This window comes from Anomaloglossus baeobatrachus, chromosome 3, assembly GCF_048569485.1.
Source record: "Anomaloglossus baeobatrachus isolate aAnoBae1 chromosome 3, aAnoBae1.hap1, whole genome shotgun sequence".
Taxonomy (NCBI): domain Eukaryota; kingdom Metazoa; phylum Chordata; class Amphibia; order Anura; family Aromobatidae; genus Anomaloglossus; species Anomaloglossus baeobatrachus.
Window position 1 is genome coordinate 604,272,994 of NC_134355.1, and position 23,444 is coordinate 604,296,437.

Sequence of the window (23,444 nt, forward strand, 5' to 3'; positions counted from 1 at the left end):
GTATTGCTAGCTAAGGGTAATCCAAGCAGCTACTGGCTGCTAACTCCCACTGCTTGGTGTTACCTTCACTGGCAATGGAAAATCCAGGGAAGCATTTTTTATTTTTTTTGCCAAAAAACTACAAAAAAAGGACGTGAGCTTCGCCATATTTTTGTATGCTAGCCAGGTATAGCAGGCAGGTGCTGGAAGAGTTGGATACAGCGCCAGAAGATGGCGCTTCTATGAAAATGCCATTTTCTGAGGCAGCTGCAGACTGCAATTCGCAGCAGTGGGGCCCAGAAAGCTCAGGCCAACCTGTGCTGCGGATTCCAATACCCAGCTGCCTAGTTGTACCTGGCTGGACACAAAAATGGGGCGAAGCCTACGTCATTTGTTTTCTAATTATTTCATGAAATTCATGAAATAATAAAAAAAGGGCTTCCCTTTATTTTTGGTTCCCAGCCGGGTACAAATAGGCAACTGGGGGTTGAGGACAGCCGTACCTGCCTGCTGTACCTGGCTAGCATATAAAAATATGGCGAAGCCCACATAATTTTTTCAGGGGGCAAAAAACTTCTGCATACAGTCCTGAATGGAGTATGCTGAGCCTTGTAGTTCTGCAGCTGCTGTCTGTCTGTATGTTGAAGACCAGACAGCAGCTGCAGAACTACAAGGCTCAGCATACTCCATCCAGGACTGTATGCAGACGTTTTTTGCCCACCAAAAAAATGACGTGGGCTTCGCCATATTTTTGTATGCTAACCAGGTACAGCAGGCAGCCGCGGGCTGCCTCCAACCCCCAGTTGCCTATTTGTACCCGGCTGGGAACCAAAAATATAGGGAAGCCCGTTTTTTTTAATTATTTCACTTATTTCATGAAATAATTAAAAAACAAATGACGTGGGCTTCACCCCATTTTTGTGTCCAGCCAGGTACAACTAGGCAGCTGGGGATTGGAATCCGCAGCACAGGTTAGCCCGAGGTTTCTGGGCGCCTCTGCTGCGAATTGCAGTCCGCAGCCGTCCCAGAAAATGGCGCTCTCATAGAAGCGCCATCATCTGGCGCTGTATCCAACTCTTCCAACAGCCCTGGAGCCGGGTGGCTTGTTGGGTAATCATGAGTTAATACTGGCTTTGTTTTACTAGCCAGTATTAAGCCAGAGATTCTTAATGTCAGGCACGTTTGACCCGGCCATTAAGAATCTCCAATAAAGGGTTCAAAAAAAGACACCACACAGAGAAAAAATACTTTAATAGAAATAAATACACAGACACATTAGAGACTCCATCTTTATTACCCCCTGTCAGCCCTCCACGATCCATGGTCGTCTGTCTTTCTCGTTCAACAAATGCAGCTCTGCTACATCACTGCTGCATGGGGTAAGACGCTGCTTCCCGTGGAGCATTCACTCCGTGAAAGCTGCACGAGAAGCAGCGTGCAGCCTTTACTCCGTGAGTGATCAGTGCTGCTAGCGGTAACAGCGGTAACGCTGACAGACGCGTTACCATAGCAACGGTGCTCCCGGAGCCGCGGTTAGCGGTGACGTCACCGCTAACTGCGTTGCTATGGCAACGGTGATCTCCGTTAATGACCGGCTGTGTCAGCCGGTCCCTAACGGAGCGGGGAGTCGACCGTGTGCTAGAGCATGTCGCCGGTACACGGCGATACATAAATGTGCACCGTGTACCGGAGAGATGCACTCGCAGGTCCTACATGATGCGTCATAGTCATGTGACCAGTCTGTAGCCAATGAGATAATAGCCACGTGACTGGTCACATGGCTATTTTGACGTCACGATAGGTTTTGCATCTCTGCTGGCAGTGACGGTCACCGGGAGGATTCAGCGTCCATCGGATGGAATAGCGGCAGGAGACAGAGTGCAGGAGGGATCGCGGGGACCGGTAAGTGTTATGGCAATGTTTATTAACTGTATGTGTACATTTATAATGCATTTTTATGTGTTTGTGATTGCCTCCCATTATAGCCTATTGGTTCGAGTTCGGTTCGTCGAACGTTCGACGAACCGAACTCGAACGGGACCTCGGCTCGGCGAACCGACCTCAATCCGAACCGCAACCGGTTCGCTCATCTCTCCTGATGACCATCAAGCAAACTGCCTGTTCCGGTTACAGTGGTGGAAGGTGTGCATGGAAAACCAGGTGTGACAGCTGTCCCCACAGTCATAGAAGATAAAGAGCGCGCGGATGCACTGGAAGGGGCAGGCGGTGGTTGCCCACTACGCTAGGCCGCATTGCAGCACAGTGAGCTTCCCACTGGGAATTATGCTTGGTATTCATGTAACGATTCATGGAAGAAGTTGTCAAACTAGTGAGCTTTTTGCCTCAACTTATAGATTCCCGACAAATTTTACAGATCACATGATTTGGGAGATCCTTTGCAAGGTTAAAAAAGGACCAGGAAAGGCTTAGAGGACATGCGACCTGCTGAGCCACCCCGCATTGTGCTCAGAGGCAGAGTGGTGGCTGAGGATGCAGTTGTAGACATGCTACCAGTACTCCGACTCTGTCCAGGAAGGCACAAGGTAACTTCGTCATCAGTTGCCTCCTCCTCCATCGCCTCTGTTGACCTCCTCAAGTGCCTGACTGTGGGTTGACAGAAAGTGGGATCTAGAACTTCATTATCAAGCATTGTGTTTGCACTCCTCTTGCCCTCAGACCTAGCCTCTTCCTGCCCTGACCGAATATTTAAGTTGTCATTACAATCTGGTATCTGCGTCTCATCGTCATCAGTATGTTCCTCATTGTCTCTACCAACAGGTGTTACAGTTTGTGAATGAGGGTCTACATTATGCTCAGAAACTTGGTCATCAGGGCCCAAATCTAAAGCCTGCTTTACAAGTTGCAATTTCGCATATGATCTCGTATGCGATTTGCAACGCCCCCATCGTATATGCGGCACGTTCAATTTGTTAAACGTGTCGCACAAATGATTAACCCCCGTCACACGTACTTACCCGTCCATACGACCTCGATGTGGGCGGCGAAGGTCCACTTCCTGGAGTGGGAGGGACGTTCAGCGTCACATCAACGTCACGCGGCAGCCGGCCAATAGATGCGGAGGGGCGGAGCTGAGCGGGACGTAAACATCCTGCCCACCTCCTTCCTTCCGCATAGCTGGCCAGGAGCCGCAGGTGGCAGGTAAGATCTGTTCATCGTTCCCGGGGTGTCACACGCTGCAATGTGTGCTACCCCGGGTACGATGAACAACCTGACGTGCAATTCTAGAGAAAGACACATTGTAAGATATATTGCAGCGTGTAAAATGGGCTTGAGTCACAAAGCTTCTGGGCATCGCTGCAGACCATTTCCTGGTCTGTACTCACTGTAGCTTGGGAGCAGACCTCTGATTCCCAGGCTATAGTGTGACTGAACATCTCTGCAGACTCAGCCATCTCTATTACACCATACTGTGCAGGGCGGGTGGAGACTTGAGAGCTGGGAGAAAGCAAGTGTGATTGCAAGTATGATTCAGATGACAACTCAGTGGACTGGGTTTTTTTTATGTGGTAGTTGAGTTGGAGGAGAGGGCACTTGTTGGAGCACTTGAGATCCATTCAAGCATGTTCTTTTTTTGTGCATCATCTACCTTTCTTACAGTTGTTCGGATCCGTAAAAAAGGGAGCACATCGGATTGTCCACGGAAAGTAGTAGACATATTTCTTTTGCTGGAAGATGGCTTATCTTCAGCAGATGTTAATGTAGCTTTGCCACCTTCCCCACGGACACAAACTTTTTTTCCTTTTCCAACACGCCTGTTCCCCTTTCCACCAGCATCTCTCCTTTTCCCACTCATTTTGTTAGCGACAAGATTAGTCACTTAAAATGTGGTAGCAAAAATTGAGAGGTGGTGTAGATTGCAGAGGTGGTCTAGCTTTATTGACAGCTGAAGAACCAACACTGACTATCCCTGACAATGCAACTATGGCCCTAAAACTGGCAGCACTGTTTGCTATAAAAATAGCGTAGCAAAATGTGCAGGAGGGTAGAAAGCAAAGGTGGTGAAACTTGCTTGGCACTAGTGGAAAACAAAATTAGTATAGCAGACACTTTTTGGATGCCACTTATGTTCAGCACTGTTTGCTATAAGAATAGCGTAGCAAAATGTGCATGAGGGTAGAATGCAGAGGTGGTGGGGCTTGCTTGGCACAAGTGGGACACAAAATTAGTATAGCAGACACTTTTTGGATGCCACTTATGTTCAGCAATGTTTGCCATAAGAATAGCATAGCAAAATGTGCATGAGGGTAGAATGCAGAGGGACTTGCTTGGCACAAGTGGGACACTAAATTAGTATAGCAGACACTTTGTGGATGCCACTAGTTTTCAGCACTGTTTTCTATAAAAATAGCGTAGCAAAATGTGCATGAGGGTAGAATGTAGAGGTGGTGGGACTTGCTTGGCACAAGTGGGACACAAAATTAGTATAGCAGACACTTTTTGGATGCCATGTATGTTCAGCACTGTTTGCTATAAGAATAGTGTAGCAAAATGTGCAGGAGGGTAGAATGCAGAGGTGGTGGGACTTGCTTGGCACAAGTAGGACACTAAATTAGTATAGCAGACACTTTGTGGATGCCACTAATTTTCAGCACTGTTTGCTATAAAAATAGCGTAGTAAAATGTGCATGAGGGTAGAATGCAGAGGTGGTCGAACTTGCTTGGCATAAGTGGGATACTAAATTAGTATAGCAGACACTTTTTGGATGCCACTAAGTTTCAGAACGTTTTGCTATAAAAATAGCATAGCAAAATGTGCATGAGGGTAGAATGCAGAGGTGCTGGAAGTTGCTTGGCACCAGTGGGACACTAAATTAGTATAGCAGACACTTTGTGAATGCCACTAATTTTCAGCACTGTTTGCTATAAAAATAGCGTAGCAAACATGGGCAAGAGGGTAGAATGCAGAGGTGCTAGAAATTGCTTGGCACCAGTGGGACAACAATGGAGTATAGCAGCCATTTTTTGGATGCCACTAAGTTTCAGCACTGTTTGCTATAAAAATAGCGTGGCAAAAGTAGGCAGGTGGGTACAGTGGCCGGGTTCTTTGGGTCAGTGGACAGGAAAGGAAGCCTCACTTTCTATCCCTCCTAATGGTGAAATGCAGCAAGGAAATCCCTGAGCTTAGGTACACAGACGCTATCTAAAGCTGTATACAGCGTTTCCACGGACCTGGTCACCTATGGCTCTGAGCCCCAGGAAATCAGCCCTGAAAAGGGCTGAAATAAACTTCTGTTCCTAATCTGTACAGCGCTGTGTGTGTAGCGTACACAGTAGGAGACAGGAGCTGCGTGAGCAGTGACTGTCACCTACACGCAGATGGTAGATAATGGCGCCGTGAGGGGAAAATAGCCGTATTTATAATGCAAGGACATGTGACATTCACAGCCTATGACACATGCCCTGTCTTATCTGGGAAAAAAATCCACTTAGCTGTGTGTGTGTCTGGGATTGGCTGATATGCTGGCCCGCCCCACTGCACGCGCGCTTAGGGAAAAAAGAAAAAATGGCGATCGGCATTCTCTCAGCAGCACTGATCTAAACGTGCCCCCCCCACTCACTATATGCTGAAATTTGATAATAGTGTGATTCACAGAGTGACTCACACTATTACAGTGAAAAGCTAGATAGTAACTAGCTAGGCTTTTTGCTAATTGAACCATTCTCGAACGTAACTCGAGCTGTCAAGCTTTTAGCAAAAAGCTCACGTTCGAGTTCGATCTCGAGCACCCCCCAAAATCACTGGAACATGAAATTGGCGAACCTCGAACATCGCTAAACTCTAATAGTCATATTTTATTCACAACAGAACTAAGAATACATGTCAGAAGTTGAAAGTTAGACATTTTCCCATTTCATTTGAAATAATTAACTAATTTACAAATAACACATCTCAAAAGTTGGGAAAGGGTGAAGAAAAAGTGGAAAAGTAAGTGGGCAGTAATGAAAAACAGATGGGGAATCAATCACAAGATTGTTTAAGGCTACATTCCCACGATACGCTTTTGGTGAGTTTTTTATGCTGCGTATTTTTGCTTCGTCAAAAACACAGAATCTTAAATTTCAGGCAAAATTTCAGGCAAAGTGGATAGCAATTTTTAAAAGCATTGAAAAAGCAAGATGTTTGCTCCAGTAAGGGACGGAATAGGAGTGCAGGGTAGATGGGGAACAGAGAGGGTGATCTTTAACAAAGACCACGATTGTCAAATGGTGATTTGTCATCCTGGTGCAAGAGTTCAACACATGATAGATCGGTTTGATAGATCATTGTGAGGATCTGGTGAGGATTGACTGGTCATAGTCTACATTGAAACCATTTACAAAATTAGAGAAAGATAGTCTTTAACATCATAAGGACTGAGTGATTTTAAATTATTGCACTTTGGTTTTCTTCCCCTGCCTTGGACTACTTTTAAATATTACCACTAATATTACTGTATAGTTACATAGTTACATAGTTACATAGTTACTTAGGTTGAAAAAAGACCTAGGTCCATCTAGTTCAACCTTCCTCCACCAGTTCTACATTTAGTCACTAAGTCATTTATAACCAACAATGTTTTGTGTACTGAGGAAATCATCCAGCCCTTTTTTAAAAGCTGTTATAGTATCTGCCATTACAACCTCTTGTGGTAGTGTATTCCACAGTCTGACCGCTCTAACTGTAAAGAACCCTTTCCTATTTAGGTGTCGGAATCGCTTTTCTTCCACTCGCAGTGAGTGCCCCCTGGTCCTTAGTATTGTTTTTGGAAGAAATAAGTCATGTGCCAGTCCTTTATATTGACCACACATGTATTTATACATATAAATGAGATCTCCTCTGAGACGTCTTTTTTCTAAGCTAAACATATCTAACTTTTTCAACCTGCCATCATATGGGAGGCTTCCATTCCTTGTAATAGTCTAGTTGCCCGCCTTTGAACTGACTCTAACTTCTGAATGTCCTTTTTAAAATGTGGAGCCCAAAACTGGATCCCGTATTCCAGATGTGGTCTTACAAGTGATTTATCTATTGTTATTTATTTATCTTGTTTGCTTTAGCAGCTGCTGCTTGACATTGAGTGCTGCTGCTCAGCTTATTTGTAATGAGAATACCCAAGTCCTTCTCCTGTTCTGTAGTCCCGAGTTTACTTCCATTTAATGTATACGCAGCTATAGGATTACTCCGTCCTAGGTGCATTACTTTACATTTATCAACATTAAATCTCATTTGCCAAGTATCTGCCCATTCTGACATCTTATCCAGATCTTTTTGTAATATTGTACTATCCAGGTCAGTTTTTAATATCCTACATAGTTTGGTGTCATCGGCAAAGACTGACACTGTACTATCAATCCCATCCACAAGGTCATTAATAAAGAGAGTAAAAAGAATCGGTCCAAGCACAGATCCCTGTGGCACCCCACTGCTGACTATAGCCCATTTAGAGAATGTACCATTTATGACTACTCTTTGTTTCCTATCTCTTAGCCAATTCCTTACCCTAGTTGCATATTGTGTCCCCTAGTCCTTGCTTCTGGAGCTTTAGTATAAGGCTATTATGTGGTACAGTATCAAATGCCTTTGCAAAGTCCAAATAAATCACATCAGCTGCATTACCAATGTCCAGGTTTGAACTTACCCCCTCATAGAACCCCAACAGGTTGGTTAGACACGACTTATCTTTCATGAATCCATGCTGTTTGTCAGTTATCATATTATTTTCTGCAATATATTTTTGCATGTCATCCCTTAAAATGCCCTCAAAAACTTTGCATACTACTGATGTCAGGCTTACTGGACGGTAGTTGCCTGGATCTACCCTCTTACCTTTCTTAAATATCGGTACCACATCAGCAATCCTCCAATCCTGAGGCACCAACCCTGTTACAAGTGAGTCTAAAAAGATGAGATACAGCGGTCTGTCGATTACGGAGCTCAATTCCCTCAATATTCGTGGATGAATGCCATCTGGCCCTGGGGATTTGTCAATGTTTAATTTACTCAGACGTAGGCGTACTTCATCTTGTGTTAAATTAATTATATCGGGTGGTGGACTTTGATTTTTCACTTGTTGAATGATTCCAGTATAATATACTGGAAAGTAGGAAAACAAGTCCTGTCACTTTTTTGCTGTCAATTGAGCTTTAACCAATGCGACCAATATGTTTACAACAATTTGTGAAGGCCTTGAGACGGCTCACTGGTTTTACCCATCATGAGGTGTTTATTGTATGGCACCTTGGTAATGAGACACCTTTTTATAGGCGATCAGTTGAGCCAACTGATATTATTTCTCAATAAGTTGCAGGATTACTTTCTAAATACTAATAGATATATGCTAGTTCCATGACTTTTTGCACCTCTCTCTTTGCTTTTTACTTTTTTCCTGTGTCATTTCTCCTTATTACACAGGATTCAAAGGTGGCAGGGGCAATTCTATGCGGTGTGCTTCCGGCGCTGCTCTGCTCTTTGTGGCTCACTCGCTTCTGTGTGGTGTGGCAGGGCTCTGTGTAGTGCGGCGGGGCTCGGTTCTGTGCGGCAGGGCTCGGATCTGTGCAGCAGGAGATAAGTCACGGGCACCTCTGAAGATGTCAGTGGTAAGGGCTTCCTCAAATAATGGCACCTAGAGTCGGCGCATGCACGGATGGAGCTTTCAACTTAAACTCTCATCTGCGCATGCGTCGACTCTGGCCGCCATTATTTGAAGAAGGCCTCACGACCGACATCTTCAGAAAGGCCCTTGACTCACTGCCTGCCGCACAGAGCAAAGCAGCCCTGCACAGAGCAGAGCAGCCCCGCACAGAGCAGAACAGAGTTGCGGCAAGCAGAGCAGCCCCACACAGAGCAGAGCCGTGTCCACAGCCCTGGAACAGAGCAGTGCTCGCAGTGAGTATCTGGGCCCCCCTCTGTACCACTCACAGCATCGCAGTCTTATAATCCGGTATGTCTTATGAAATGAAAAATATGGTGTTTCATCCACTTTATGTTTGATCTAACAGAGGAGATTTCTGAGATTACAATGTCTTCATAAAATTTCCTTTTTAACACTTCTATAACAACCACCTTTGTAAAGTATTTAATTTGTTTTGCGGTTTACAGCATGAAATACTGGCAGGACATTACATTGAGAGAGCTAAAATGACCGGACTGAACTAGATAAAGTATTTTTATATCCATTTCATTATAAATTATGAATTACTGAAATGGCAAATATTCCACTTTTAGGTTGAGTGCAGCAAGTAAAGTCTTTTTATCACTTTATGCATATTCAAGTATTATGGATGAGTTCACAAGAATTCAAAAATGAATAAAAAATCAAATATATTGGATAATGTACCCCCTACTGTAAAGTTTTAGAAGTCATCAAAAAGTTCAATGACCATGCAAAAGCACAACCTCCATGCTGAGCTCATTTATTAGGCCAAAGAAATTAAAAAGTGATGTTTAGAGAAATATTATTTATAGAGGCGTAAATAAAAAAGTCATTAATCTGTAATGTAATTTTATCATGCATATACTGTTGTTATTCTTAGTACAAATAAAGTATTTATACTATTTCTAATATCTGCAAATATACTATACTACTCATATTTATTATTATAATAATAATAATAATAATAACAGAATAAAACTAGTGCTATGTTGTCAATCTTAGATTATACCATGAATGCCAGATAGGTGCAGACATATATCACCTATGGGACTAGCACCTAATAGAAAAATTAAAGAGTTTGAAATGAATGGCTATAGTTTGCATGTGCAGCTATCTCCATTCTCTTATATGGGACCCTCAGAAATGAGCTGAGCGCTCTTCCGTTGCCATTTTCAGAAGTGAACGTGCAGACCTGTGCTTATGTGGAACCTAAGGCCGTCGTCACACGGTACAATCTATGGTGCGATCGCACGAGCGATCATACCCGCCCCCGTCGTTTGTGCGTTACGGGCAATTAGTTGCCCGTGGCGCACAAAGTCGTTAAACCCCCATCACACGTACTTACCTCCCGGACAACATCGCTGTGGGCGGCGAACATCCTCTTCCTGAAGGGGGAGGGACATTCGGTGTCACAGCGACGTCACACAGCAGCCAGCCAATAGAAGCGGAGGGGCGGAGATCAGCGGGACATAACATCCTGCCCACCTCCTTCCTTCCGCATTGCCGGCGGGACACATTTAAGCTGCAGTTCATCGTTTCCAGCGTGTCACACGGAGAGATGTGTGCTGCCTCGGGAACGATGAACAACCGGAGCACAGAAGGAGGACCGACATTTTTAAAATGAACGATGTGTCAACAAGCAACAATAAGGTGAGTATTTTTGCTCATACACAGTCGTTCGGAGGTGTCACATGGTACGATATGTCAAACGATGCCGGATATGCAACACTAACGACGTGACCCCGACAACATATCGCCCAATATATCGTACCGCGTGACGCCGGCATAAGCATTCCTGATGGTTCACGATGAAGCTTTTCTAATACTACTAAAACTCAGGGATGGACTCAGAGAGTAGAGGGCCCAATGCAAGAACTGTACAAATGCCCTCTATTACTCCATAGCTCAATATAAAGCACACCATAATTAATGCGAAAAATGAATCAGAATATGTGATTTACAAAGTTTATTAGCTCATGTCCTTATGTGCAATATAATTAATAGTAGGAAACTGCTTTTAATATGGCTCCTCTAATCTATTTGGCGCCTGTGTAGCTGTACAAGATGCAACAATAGTATGTCTGCCCCGATACTACTAGTAATAAAAGCATCATATTCGAGATGAGTGACTCATTTCCTAAAATTTGAATGACCATGAACCTATTCTCTGCAATAAGAAAGCTCTACAATTTCCATAAAAAGACGTATCTAACATTAAGGTCTCCCAGCACTGTATCCCATCCTTTTCCATCATTTAATGCAAACACAGCTTAAAGAGAATCTGTCAGGTCCAATATGCACCCAGAATCATGAGCTGTTCTGTGTGCATATTGTTAATCCCTGCCTAACCGTCCCTGTATACACTAGCATAGATAAAGGGAAGGGATCTTTAGAAAAAGTATTTCTAAAGATTCTTTATGATATGCTAATAAGCACAGGGACTAGTCACAAGGTATTAGTTCCCCAGACTATTCCATCTTCTTAGCACGCCCACAGGGGCGTGCTAACATGCTATTTAATGACCAGCGTTATCAGCAGTGACGCATGTACCTGTGTCCACTGTCATTATATCAGAACGCCAGGTTTAAGCTCAGTGTCTATGATCAGAAGTCCCAGGACTTCTAGTCATGCGCACGTACGTCCGTCTTCATAGTGCGCATGACCGGAAGTGCAGGGACTTCTGATCATGCACACTGAGCTTAAACCTGCCATTTGAGATGGTGTCAGTGGACACAGGTATGCGTGTCACTGCTGATGATGCTGTGCATTGAACACCATGTTAGCACGCCCCTGTGTGCTAACGTGCTAAGAGGGAGGACTAGTCGCGGGAAATAACACCCTTGTGACTAGTCCCTGTGCTCATTAGTATATCATAAAGGAGCTTTAGAAATACTTTTACTAATGAGCTCTTTATCTATGCTAGTGTATATAGGGACGGTTATGCAGGGATTAGCAATATGGACCCAGAACTGCTCTTGTTTCTGGGTGCATATTGGACCTGACAGGTTCCCTTTAAAGGCCATAATTTTACTTGGTTTCAGTAAATTGATTTCAGACAAAAAAAACAACAGATTTTCGTGAATAGTATTTTTTTTTTTGTAAATATTTACCTTGAATTGATTCACCCATCTCAACCGATCCATATCTGCTACTTTAATGCTGCATATAGTATTTACAATATTTAGTAAAAACCTGCGGAATCTGGAGTTTTAACACCAAATCCTTCTGTGGCTTTATATGGAAAGCTGCCAAACATGCAGAGATCCCATAACTCAAAAATTCAGATCTGAGTCCTCATGAAGAATTGTTTTTTTTTTTACCGCATGTTAATATTAAATTTATAAATATATCTATCTATATCTATATATCTATAGCTATATATCTATATCTATATATCTATAGCTATATATCTATATCTATATCTATATCGCACTGAATAATTAGAAAAGGGACAGACCGGTTTGTCCCTTTTCATTTTTATGGATTTGGAAGGACCTGCAAAAAGTTTACCTTCACTGTGGATCTCCCTTGTTAGCAAAGCAGGGGTTTGGGAAAGAGGCCAAAGGGTTGAGACATTGGTGTGGAAGGCAAAAACAATTAAGCCCATCTATCTAAACCCAGCACCATACTTGGGTCCCAGTTTGAATTTTGCGTTAGTATTTCTGCTGTTCTTAATATGCAATTGCTTTTTGTGTTATAGTCTCTTTTTGACTACTCACGTGCATAATATTATGTAATTTCTACATTACCCTCTATTTGGCTGAATGAAATGGTTTTTTGTTGGCATGACCACATTTTTGCTTCTCCTTACAGATCCTACACATGGGATGGGTCAGCGAAAAAGTACAAGGATCAGATGGATCACACATTTATAAATTCAAGCTCCTGGTACTAAAAGGTTCAACCTTCTATATCTTCAAGACTCCACCAGTAAGATATTCTATTGTAGATTTTTTTTGCATTAAAGGGATTGTCCACTATTGGTGACATTTTTTTATTTTACTTATACACATGTGTTTGGGACTAAAAATCTATTTTCTAATTGAGCTTCATTTAACTTTTTTCCACCATTTGCCTACAGTCTCTGTCTTGTTCTCTTTAATACCGGCTATAGAAGGAATAACTGAGTATCCATTAGTCAGCTCGTTCTACAAATCTTATGTGAGAGTTTGTAGATTATCAGTTTTTTCCTGGGTGCCTCTTAGCTGATTTATGACCATACTACATCACATCAAAATTAAATGTACAGGTAAACAAAAATTTTGCAAAAGCCAAAAAATACAACATATTTAAGGAAATCCAAATTGTAAAAATCATTTTGGCCCCCAAAATATATACTTATGTTCTAAAAAAATATTTGTCCCCAAAGGTTGCCAACCCATTCAATATAAAATTGAGAAATACTTTAATAGTTAAGTGTAAAATGAAAATGCCCCAAAAATATTTCTGCCAATACCCAGATTTCTGATAATAGTATTATTCTACCATGCGACAGTAAATCTCTACCAGCAAAATTTAAAACATGTTATTGCTGATGTGAATTAGGTGATATCTCCAATTGCACTTCTGCACCTAATCTTTTTTGAGATATAATGGAACCGATAGGTTACTATTAGAGACGGGAGACTGTAACTGCCATAATAGTTTTTCTGTGAAGCTCAGCCACAGGCTGAGCTTCATAGGTAGCCAAAAATGTTGCTACAAACTGAAATTCTGGTTCAAGTCGTCTAGGGGAACTAAAAAAATATTAATTTCACATACTTTCACACTAAAAAAATATCAACTATACATTAAAAAAAAATGTTTTGAAAATTATAACAAAATGAAAAAAATTAAATCACCACCCTTAAAAATGTAAAGATTATAAAAATGAAGATATTTTACATTGTCCTGTTCAAAACACATAATTATTTAAACCATACATTAAACGTTGGAAAGAAAAAAAATTGTCAATGTCAGAATTGGCATTTTTTGGGAGTCGCCGCATTTCCTAAATAAAATACAGTAAAATACAATAAAGTTATAAAAATGTCATATGAACCCCAAAATTGTATAAATAAGAGCTCAGGGCGCACAGAAAACAAGCAGTTCCCATATAGCACCTCTGCAGGAAAAATAAAAAAGTTACATGTCTCAGATTATGGCGATATAAACAATGTTGATTTTGTTTTTACAAATTTTAGTGTAATAATCTTAATATGTGTATACTGTGATTTTTGACTTGGTGTTTGAACTGGTTTCTGTTCACACTAGTCATATATTGGATCTGTGGTAATTACGAGGTCAGCATTAAAAATATGAAGTTGTTAATATTATTAATAGGAAGTTATCAGTATTGGACACAAAAGGCCAGCCGATGATGAGCGTGAGTGCCATTTGTTGTTCAATTTCAGGTGGCAACCTCTGTGACTGAGTGCTGCCAAACTGTGAGTGCACGTGAGTAAAGGAGTTTTTAGAGATCATTTTATGGGCACCTACTTTAAATGGGCACTAGATACTGTATATCAGTCATTTATGTGCACTATAGTTTGCTGGTATGAAACATGACAGTTAGGCCCACATTGGGTCTTACAGTAGCTCCATGTTTCGCGTAGGCTCTATACGTTTTTTCCATTTTTCTTCATATTTTATGTTAACCTTTGCAAAACAATTACAATGTTTATTTGGATGATGTATTTTGAGTATACAGTTTATCACTAAAGTGAGTACTCCCTTCGCATTTTAGTAAATATTTTATTTTTGTAAATAGAAATTATATGTCGGCACTCATAGTAGTCCATATGCAATTTCAAAAGGTTTTATTCAACAAAACACAAGGGAAACTGTTCCCAATCAAATTCTTATAATTACTCTGTGTTTTTCAAAGAGTGAAAATTCGTAAGTAAAACTCATTATCACCGCAATGTTTTGGCCTATCTGCGGCCTTTGTTGAGCAGTTTTCCAAGTGTTTAAGAGGAGAAGGAATAGCCTGTGAAAGTGGACTGATGAGGAATAGCGGGGTCATGTCGCACTGGGTGCAGCATATGACATCAAGATGTGACACTTTGATACAATGTAAAGTAGTCAGTGTACAGCTTGTATAACATTGTACATTTGTTGCCCCCTCTAAATAGCTCAACACACAGCAGTTTATGTCAAAACCGCTGGTAACAAAATTGAGTAAACTCCTAAGTGAAAATGTCAAATTGTGCCCAAAGTGTCAATATATGTGTGGCCACCATTATTTTCAAATACTGCTTTAACGCTCTTGGGCATGGAGTTAACTAAAGCTTCGCAGGAGCTACTGGAATCATCTTCCACTCCTCCATGAGGACATCACAGAGCTGGTGGATGTTAGAGACCTTGCGCTCCTCCAGCTTCCATTTAATGATGCTTCACAAATGTTCAATAGGTTTAGGTCTGGAGACATGATTAGGCAGTCCAGCACCTTTACCTTTACAGTGTCTTTAGCAGAGCAGTATTTATCTTGGAGGTGTGTTTGGGGTCGTTATCATGTTGGAATAGTGCCCTACTGCGGTTTCCAAAGGGAAAGGTATCATGCTTTGCTTCAGTATGTCACAGTACATGTTGGCATTCATGGTTCCCTCATGCACTCCCAAATCATGACACTCCTACCACAATGCTTGATTGTAAGCAAGACACAATTGTCTTTGTACTCACACATGCTTGACACCATATGAACCAAGTAAATTTATTTTGATCTCATCAGTCCACAGGACATGGTTCCAGTAATTCATGTCCTTAATCTGCTTATGTTCAGCAAACTTATTGCAGGGTTTCTTGTGCATCATCTTTAGAAAAGGCTTCCTCCTGTGATGACAGCCACGCAGACTAATTTGATGCAATTTACAGCAAATAGTGTGAGCAATGACAGGCTGACCCCCCTACTCCTGTAACCTCTGCAGCAATGCAGGCAGCATTCATATATCTAATTTGAAAAGATAACATCTGAATATGATGCTGAACATGAGCACTCAACTTCTCTGGTCAACCATGGCAAGGCCTGTTCTGAGTGGAACCTGCGTTGTTAAGCCACAGTATGGTCTTGGCCACTGTGCTGAAGCTCAATTTCAGGGTTTTGGCAATCTTCTTTTAGTCTAGGCCATCTTTATGTAGAGCAACAATTTTTGTTGAACTTCCAGGGACCAAAATGACCAAAAGAGTGTGTGAGTGATAACACCAAATTTAGCAGACCTGTTTCCCATTCCCACCTGAGACCTTGTAACACTGATGTGTCACATGACGCTGGCGAGAGAAGTGGCTGATTGGGAATAATTTTCCAATTTTCTCTTATGGGGTGTGCACACTTTTGTTTCCAGCAGTTTAGACATTAACCCCTTCAGCCCCAGGGCACTTTCCGTTTTTGCGTTTTTGGTTTTTGCTCCCCTTCTTCCGAGAGCCGTAACTTTTTTATTTTTCCATCAATCTTGCCATATGAGGGCTTGTTTTTTGCGGGACAAGTTGTACTTTTAAATAAAACCATAAGTTTTACCATATGGTGTACTGGAAAACAGCAAAAAAATTCCAAATGCAAAAAAATTGCAAAAAAAAGTGTGATGGCACAATAGTTTTTGGGATGTTTTATTCATGGTGTTCACTATATGGTAAAACTGATGTATGGGTATGATGCCTGAGGTCGGTGCAAGTTTGTAGACACCAAACATGTATAGGTTTACTTGTATCTAAGGGGTTAAAAAAAATTCACAAGTTTGTCCAATAAAAGTGGCGCACGTTTTGCGCCATTTTCCGAAACACGTAGTGTTCTTATTTTTTGGGATCTATGGCTCACTGACAGCTTATTTTTTGCGTCTCGAGCTGACGTTTATAATGGTACCATTTTTGTGCAGATGCTACGTTTTGATCGCCTGTTATTGCATTTTGCGTAAAACTTGCGGCGACCAAAAAACGTAATTTTAGCGTTTGGAATTTTTTTGCCACTACGCCGTTTACCAATCAGATTAATTGATTTTATATTTTGATAGATCGGGCATTTCTGAACGCGGCGATACCAAATACGTGTATATTTATTTATTTTTTAACCCTTTAATTTTCAATGGGGTGAAAGGGGAGTGATTTGAACTTTTAGGTTTATTTTTTATTTTATTTTTTAAAACTTTTTTTTTACTTTTTTTTCATTTTACTAGTCCCCCTAGGGGGCTATAGTGATCAGCAATCCAATCGCTATTATCTATCTGCTGATCACAGCTATACAGCTGTAAACAGCAGATTCAGTGACTTTGTTTTTCCCTCTGCTCTCGGCCGAGGGAAAACGAAAGTGAAACATCATAGCTGCAGGTGTCATCACATGACCCTGTGCTACGATGGCAACCACCGATAGTCACGTGATAACGCACGTGACTTCCGGTGGGGGCGGCGGTAAGTAAAAAACATGGCCGCGCGCATTTAGATCTTGCTGCCAGACTTTGGCAGCAAGATTTAAGGGGTTAATGGCCGTGGGTGGAAGCGATTCCACCCGCGGCTAGCAGGCACACATGTCAGCTGTTGAAAACAGCTGATATGTGTGCCAACCGCCGCCGCCTGCCCGCGGCAGGGGGCGGGGCTTAACGGGACACGCTCCATGACGGATATATCCGTCCATGGTCGTGAAGGGGTTAATGTCTGTGTGAGTTATTTAGAGATCAGAGAGCAATAGAGAAGGGTGTTCAATTGCCGCGCCAACAGATCACTCATTCAGATGATGAAGACCAATGTCACTTTATTTTCATACAGGTCTACGCGTTTCTGGAGCACCTGCTCCCTTCCTCAGGACCATCAGGTTAAAAATAACATCAAATCTGTTCCACAGAGATCAGACACATCATAAGTAGTGAAAATGACATCATAGGGACCACCCCCTTCAGAAAAAAACGGCGGGAAAAGGCTGCCACGTTGTCAGCTATGACGTTTACATAGAAACAATAAAAAAAAAAAAACCATCAAACACATGAATGTCAAAAAACACCTCTGTAAATTGTGAATCACACCCATTACATGTTGCATGAAAAAACGGGATGTGTGTAAAAAATAAAAAATGAATTACATAATGATAATAATTAAACCGTGTATATGCATGACATGTCCATATAATATGAAAAAATGAACATGAAACAGTGTAGAACCCGGAGAAGTACGGGTGCATGAAACATCAAGTGCATACTGTGTTTAAGCAGAGATGGAAGAGCGTCAGCATCAGTCTCTGCCGCCACCAAGGGGGAATGAAAATCAAGTGAAAACCGATGTGGATCGAACCTCAGGTAAGAGCAAGTGTAGTTGAGTGTGCAAAACATGGGAACATAGAAACCCCGACAGTAATAGCTCACGGGCAAAGGCTCATGACCGCAGTGTACTATAGGGCAAGAGCGTGGGAAAAAAAGTTCTGAGCATGCGCCCAGGATAAGTATCAGGCACCGACAGGTCAAACAAGTTCAAAACTGTGGGAACCAATCTACAGCGCATGCGTGGCAGCCGAAAAATAAAACAGATACCGAGAAATATAGATAAAAAGAGGGGAAAAAATCCCAGGGACACCAACAATACAAAAATAGAATTAATATATAAGGAATTGAAAAATTGGAGAAAAAGGAAGGAAGCAGAAGAAACCAAAAAATCCTTTGATGTCATGAAATCACAGATAGATCAATCTGTTGAGTCCCATCACCCAAGAGAAATCAACACCGTGAATAAGAGGGATCTAATCAAAGAATACCCTACAACCATATATATACACATAAAAAAAACAGAGAAAAAGAACAGGACAAAATGCATATATACATCTGACTGTATATATGAAAAACTATATAACCACAATAGTGTAAAAACATATGTACACCTATATAATTGCATATGTCATATAACACATACTATAATAAGAGGCCCAAATATAAAGCACATGGGCCCAGGTCCATAGAGGACAATGATAATGAAAACTATGATCAAAAATATGTATATAAAAAAAAAAAATATATATATTTTAAATGTATAAAAATATATATAATAAAATTAAATAAATATTAAATAAATATTAATATCCCATGTCTGAACAGCCAAAGGTGAGATATGTATAAATTATCGTAGATAAGAAAATACAAGATAAAAATAGTTAAAATTGCATAAAAGGAAGGGAGGTAAAAAAATCCATATGTATATATGTGGAAAATAAATACAGTTTAAAAACATGATAAACAATGTCAGTTAAATAAATCAGTTACCTCATTAAGGCCCCGAGTTTTTAAGGTGTTGAGTTTGTAGATCCAGTAGGTTTCTTTTTTATTTAAGATCTCCATCCTATTGGGATTATGGGTGGGTATCTGCTCGATTGGAGTGACTTTTAACTCAATTTTTTTGTTATGATATATAGTAGTGTGCCGGGATAATCCATGTAGCATGTATCCCACCTTGATATTGTGCCTGTGAGAATTAATTCTATTATGCAGGGCTTGGGTCGTCCTCCCCACATACCGCTTGTTGCAATCACACTCGATCAAATAGATAACATAATCTGATTGACAGTTAAGGTGTCCTTGTATAGGGAAAAAAGTATCTCCCAGGTCAGACCCAAAACTGACCCTACCATGTTGTATCGATTTACAGCATAAACAATTTTTAGCCATACATCTATATCTTCCCAAAGGTTTACTGGTACTGATAATGTTGGAAGGACTCCTCAATCTACTTGGTGCCAACTGGTTCTTTAAGTTGGAGGCCCTACGAAACGTGATTCCAGGGAGGGGGGGTAAAACATTCTTGAGAAAAGGGTCATTATGAAGTACAGACCAGTGTTTCTTTAGTATTCCCCTAATAGCATCACTATCACAACTGAACGTGGTAAGAAAATTCGATGAAAACTCATTTTTGGAAACGGGTTTAACATTTGACGACACGGTTGTGCTGGAAGGAACATCTAGAACCTGATGCCTATTAGTCTGATACGCTTTCTTAATAACAGGCAGAGGGTATCTTTTATTCAGAAACCTTTCCTTCAGGAGCAAGGCTTGATCCTTGAAATCACCATCTAATGTGCAGTTTCTCCTGACTCTCTGGTATTGGTTTTTGGGGATGTTAAGCAGCCATTTGTTATAATGGTTACTGTTAAAATTAATGTAACCATTGCAATCTACTTTTTTGAAAAAGGTTTTTGTCAGGATTGAACCTTCAGTATGTGAAATAGTAAGGTCTAGGAAGTCAATGGAGGACTGGTTCACAGTAGGTGAGAACCTCAGACCCCAAGTATTGTTCACTATACCCTCTAGAAAAATAGAGAGGTTATTGTCAGTGTTGTCCCAGATTAAGAATAGGTCATCTATGTACCTCTTATAAGTCACCACATGTTTGAAAAGTTCGGAGGAGTAAACATGCTGCATCTCAAAAAGCCCCATTACTAGATTTGCAAAAGTGGGTGCAGCTTTCGAGCCCATGGCTACGCCACAGCATTGATGGTAGATCTTATCTTGGAATGTGAAAAAATTGTTTTTGGAAATAAATTCCATACTGTCCAAGACAAAATTCTTTTGTGCAGCAGGTAGGCGATCATCTACCTCTAGAAACTGTTTGAAGCATTCAAGCCCAAGGTCATGAGAAATATTCGTGTAAAGGGATGCGATATCTAAGGTCACAAAAAGAAACGAATTCCTCCATGTGACACTCTTTAGGATATCTATAAGATGAGGAGAATCCCTAAGGTAGCTTTTCAGATTAAAAACATGCGACTTCATAATGGAATCAACATATGCCGCCAGGTTTTCAGTAAGTGAACCAATCCCAGAGATGATGGGTCTTCCAGGAGGGTTAGTCAGACACTTATGTATTTTAGGGAGATGATAATAGAACGCCAGCTTGGGATTCCTTATATCTAAGAACTTATGCTCATCTTTATTGAGGACCCCTAGTTCAGAGGCCCTTTTAATTAGGGATTGATAATCGGAAATGGAATTTAGATATACAGACATGTCAACCACCTCATAGTGTGTACCATCGGATAGCATCCTCAGAGCCTCCTGGACATAGCTGCTTCTGTCCTGTAGGACAATGCCTCCCCCTTTGTCAGCATTACGGATGACCAAATTTGAGTTATTTTTCAGGGAAGTGATGGCCATTCTCTCCTCCCTGGATAAGTTGGTTTTAGGGGGGTTCCTATTGGTAAGGACCCTCTTGAAGTCCTCTAACACCAGATCGTTAAAGGTTTTAATGTGGTGTCCTATATTATGTAGGGGATAAAAATTAGATTTTAATTTGTAATCTGTATGGAAAAAATCGTCCAAAACCACTTCATTATTAATAGAGGAGGATCTGTTAATCTGGAAATGCCTTGTCAGGGTCAATTTCCTAATAAATTTCTGAAAATCTAGAAAGAGATCAAAGTCATTTGAAGATCTGGTGGGACAAAAGGAGAGGCCCTTCTTCAGGACACTCAACTCACTCTTTGAGAGACTATAGCTGGAGAGATTGAAAATGCCTGAGGTGTCCTCCTTAATCATGTACTTTTTTTCTCTTTTTTGTTTGAGCCTTCTCCCAGCTCTAGTCCCTCTAAAGTGTTTTTTCTTTTCCCTCCTCTGGGTGTCAGAAAGTTCGTGATAGGGACCTGTGAGTTCCTGGCCAAAGGTAAAAAAGGCACACAAGAATCATTCTGAAGAGTGTTGTCTATAGTAATAGTGCCCTTATTCAGAACAGCCGACAAAGGTATCGGAGCTGAAGTGGAAGGGTTAAGATCATGAACCTCAGAGGAAGTTGGTAAGGATAAAAAATCATCATGTACAGAGATGTCTAAAAGATCAATAAAGTCGCCATCGTGGTGGCTAATGTCCACAGGGGGAGCAGTGTGTACCTCTAAAGCTGACAACGAGTCCCTCTTTTTCCTGACATTTTCTATTTGTACCCTCAAAGATTCAAGCTGTTTCTTTGTATAATGAATATGAATCTAAAAAACTACAAAGAGATATATCTGATATGATCTCTAATAAGACTATGACTGAGGGGGTTACCGTGAGGGTTAATAATTCCATTACTCGGAGACCTAGATCTCGCAGTAGTCACAGAAATTTCTTCAATAGCAAATACCATAAAAGGAACACGAGCTCTCATGATAGGAGAGTAACCGTCAAGGATAATGCTAGTACTGGGCTTAACAAAACGTCTGCGACGGATTCTGTGTCTCAGACTTGCTTTGTTGCCCAACCTTACGGTACATCATCGGTCACAAACAATGATGAGGTCTTCATAGACTCTCCTACTATAAATTCAGTGGAAGTCAGTATTCCCGTGATAGTGGATAATCTGGAACCTATATCTGTAGCACCTCCACCTTCTAGGGGACCTATAGATTTTGAGTATACAAAGAAACAGCTTGAATCTTTGAGGGTACAAATAGAAAATGTCAGGAAAAAGAGGGACTCGTTGTCAGCTTTAGAGGTACACACTGCTCCCCCTGTGGACATTAGCCACCACGATGGCGACTTTATTGATCTTTTAGACATCTCTGTACATGATGATTTTTTATCCTTACCAACTTCCTCTGAGGTTCATGATCTTAACCCTTCCACTTCAGCTCCGATACCTTTGTCGGCTGTTCTGAATAAGGGCACTATTACTATAGACAACACTCTTCAGAATGATTCTTGTGTGCCTTTTTTACCTTTGGCCAGGAACTCACAGGTCCCTATCACGAACTTTCTGACACCCAGAGGAGGGAAAAGAAAAAACACTTTAGAGGGACTAGAGCTGGGAGAAGGCTCAAACAAAAAAGAGAAAAAAAGTACATGATTAAGGAGGACACCTCAGGCATTTTCAATCTCTCCAGCTATAGTCTCTCAAAGAGTGAGTTGAGTGTCCTGAAGAAGGGCCTCTCCTTTTGTCCCACCAGATCTTCAAATGACTTTGATCTCTTTCTAGATTTTCAGAAATTTATTAGGAAATTGACCCTGACAAGGCATTTCCAGATTAACAGATCCTCCTCTATTAATAATGAAGTGGTTTTGGACGATTTTTTCCATACAGATTACAAATTAAAATCTAATTTTTATCCCCTACATAATATAGGACACCACATTAAAACCTTTAACGATCTGGTGTTAGAGGACTTCAAGAGGGTCCTTACCAATAGGAACCCCCCTAAAACCAACTTATCCAGGGAGGAGAGAATGGCCATCACTTCCCTGAAAAATAACTCAAATTTGGTCATCCGTAATGCTGACAAAGGTGGGAGGCATTGTCCTACAGGACAGAAGCAGCTATGTCCGGGAGGCTCTGAGGATGCTATCCGATGGTACACACTATGAGGTGGTTGACATGTCTGTATATCTAAATTCCATTTCCGATTATCAATCCCTAATTAAAAGGGCCTCTGAACTAGGGGTCCTCAATAAAGATGAGCATAAGTTCTTAGATATAAGGAATCCCAAGCTGGCGTTCTATTATCATCTCCCTAAAATACATAAGTGTCTGACTAACCCTCCTGGAAGACCCATCATCTCTGGGATTGGTTCACTTACTGAAAACCTGGCGGCATATGTTGATTCCATTATGAAGTCGCATGTTTTTAATCTGAAAAGCTACCTTAGGGATTCTCCTCATCTTATAGATATCCTAAAGAGTGTCACATGGAGGGATTTGTTTCTTTTTGTGACCTTAGATATCGCATCCCTTTACACGAATATTTCTCATGACCTTGGGCTTGAATGCTTTAAACAGTTTCTAGAGGTAGATGATCGCCTACCTGCTGCACAAAAGAATTTTGTCTTGGACAGTATGGAATTTATTTCCAAAAACAATTTTTTCACATTCCAAGATAAGATCTACCATCAATGCTGTGGCGTAGCC

General features: G+C 41.2%; 1 protein-coding gene across 2 annotated transcripts in view; it reads left to right on the plus strand.

Moving 5' to 3' along the window:
* Positions 1-23,444, plus strand: part of SNTG2 (syntrophin gamma 2) — an 873,134-nt gene that overhangs the window by 629,427 nt on the left and 220,263 nt on the right. For both annotated transcript variants that reach the window (XM_075341061.1, XM_075341060.1), the window contains exon 12: positions 12,447-12,563. In XM_075341061.1, coding sequence (XP_075197176.1) covers positions 12,447-12,563 — 117 coding nt within the window. The remainder of the gene's footprint in view (positions 1-12,446; positions 12,564-23,444) is intronic.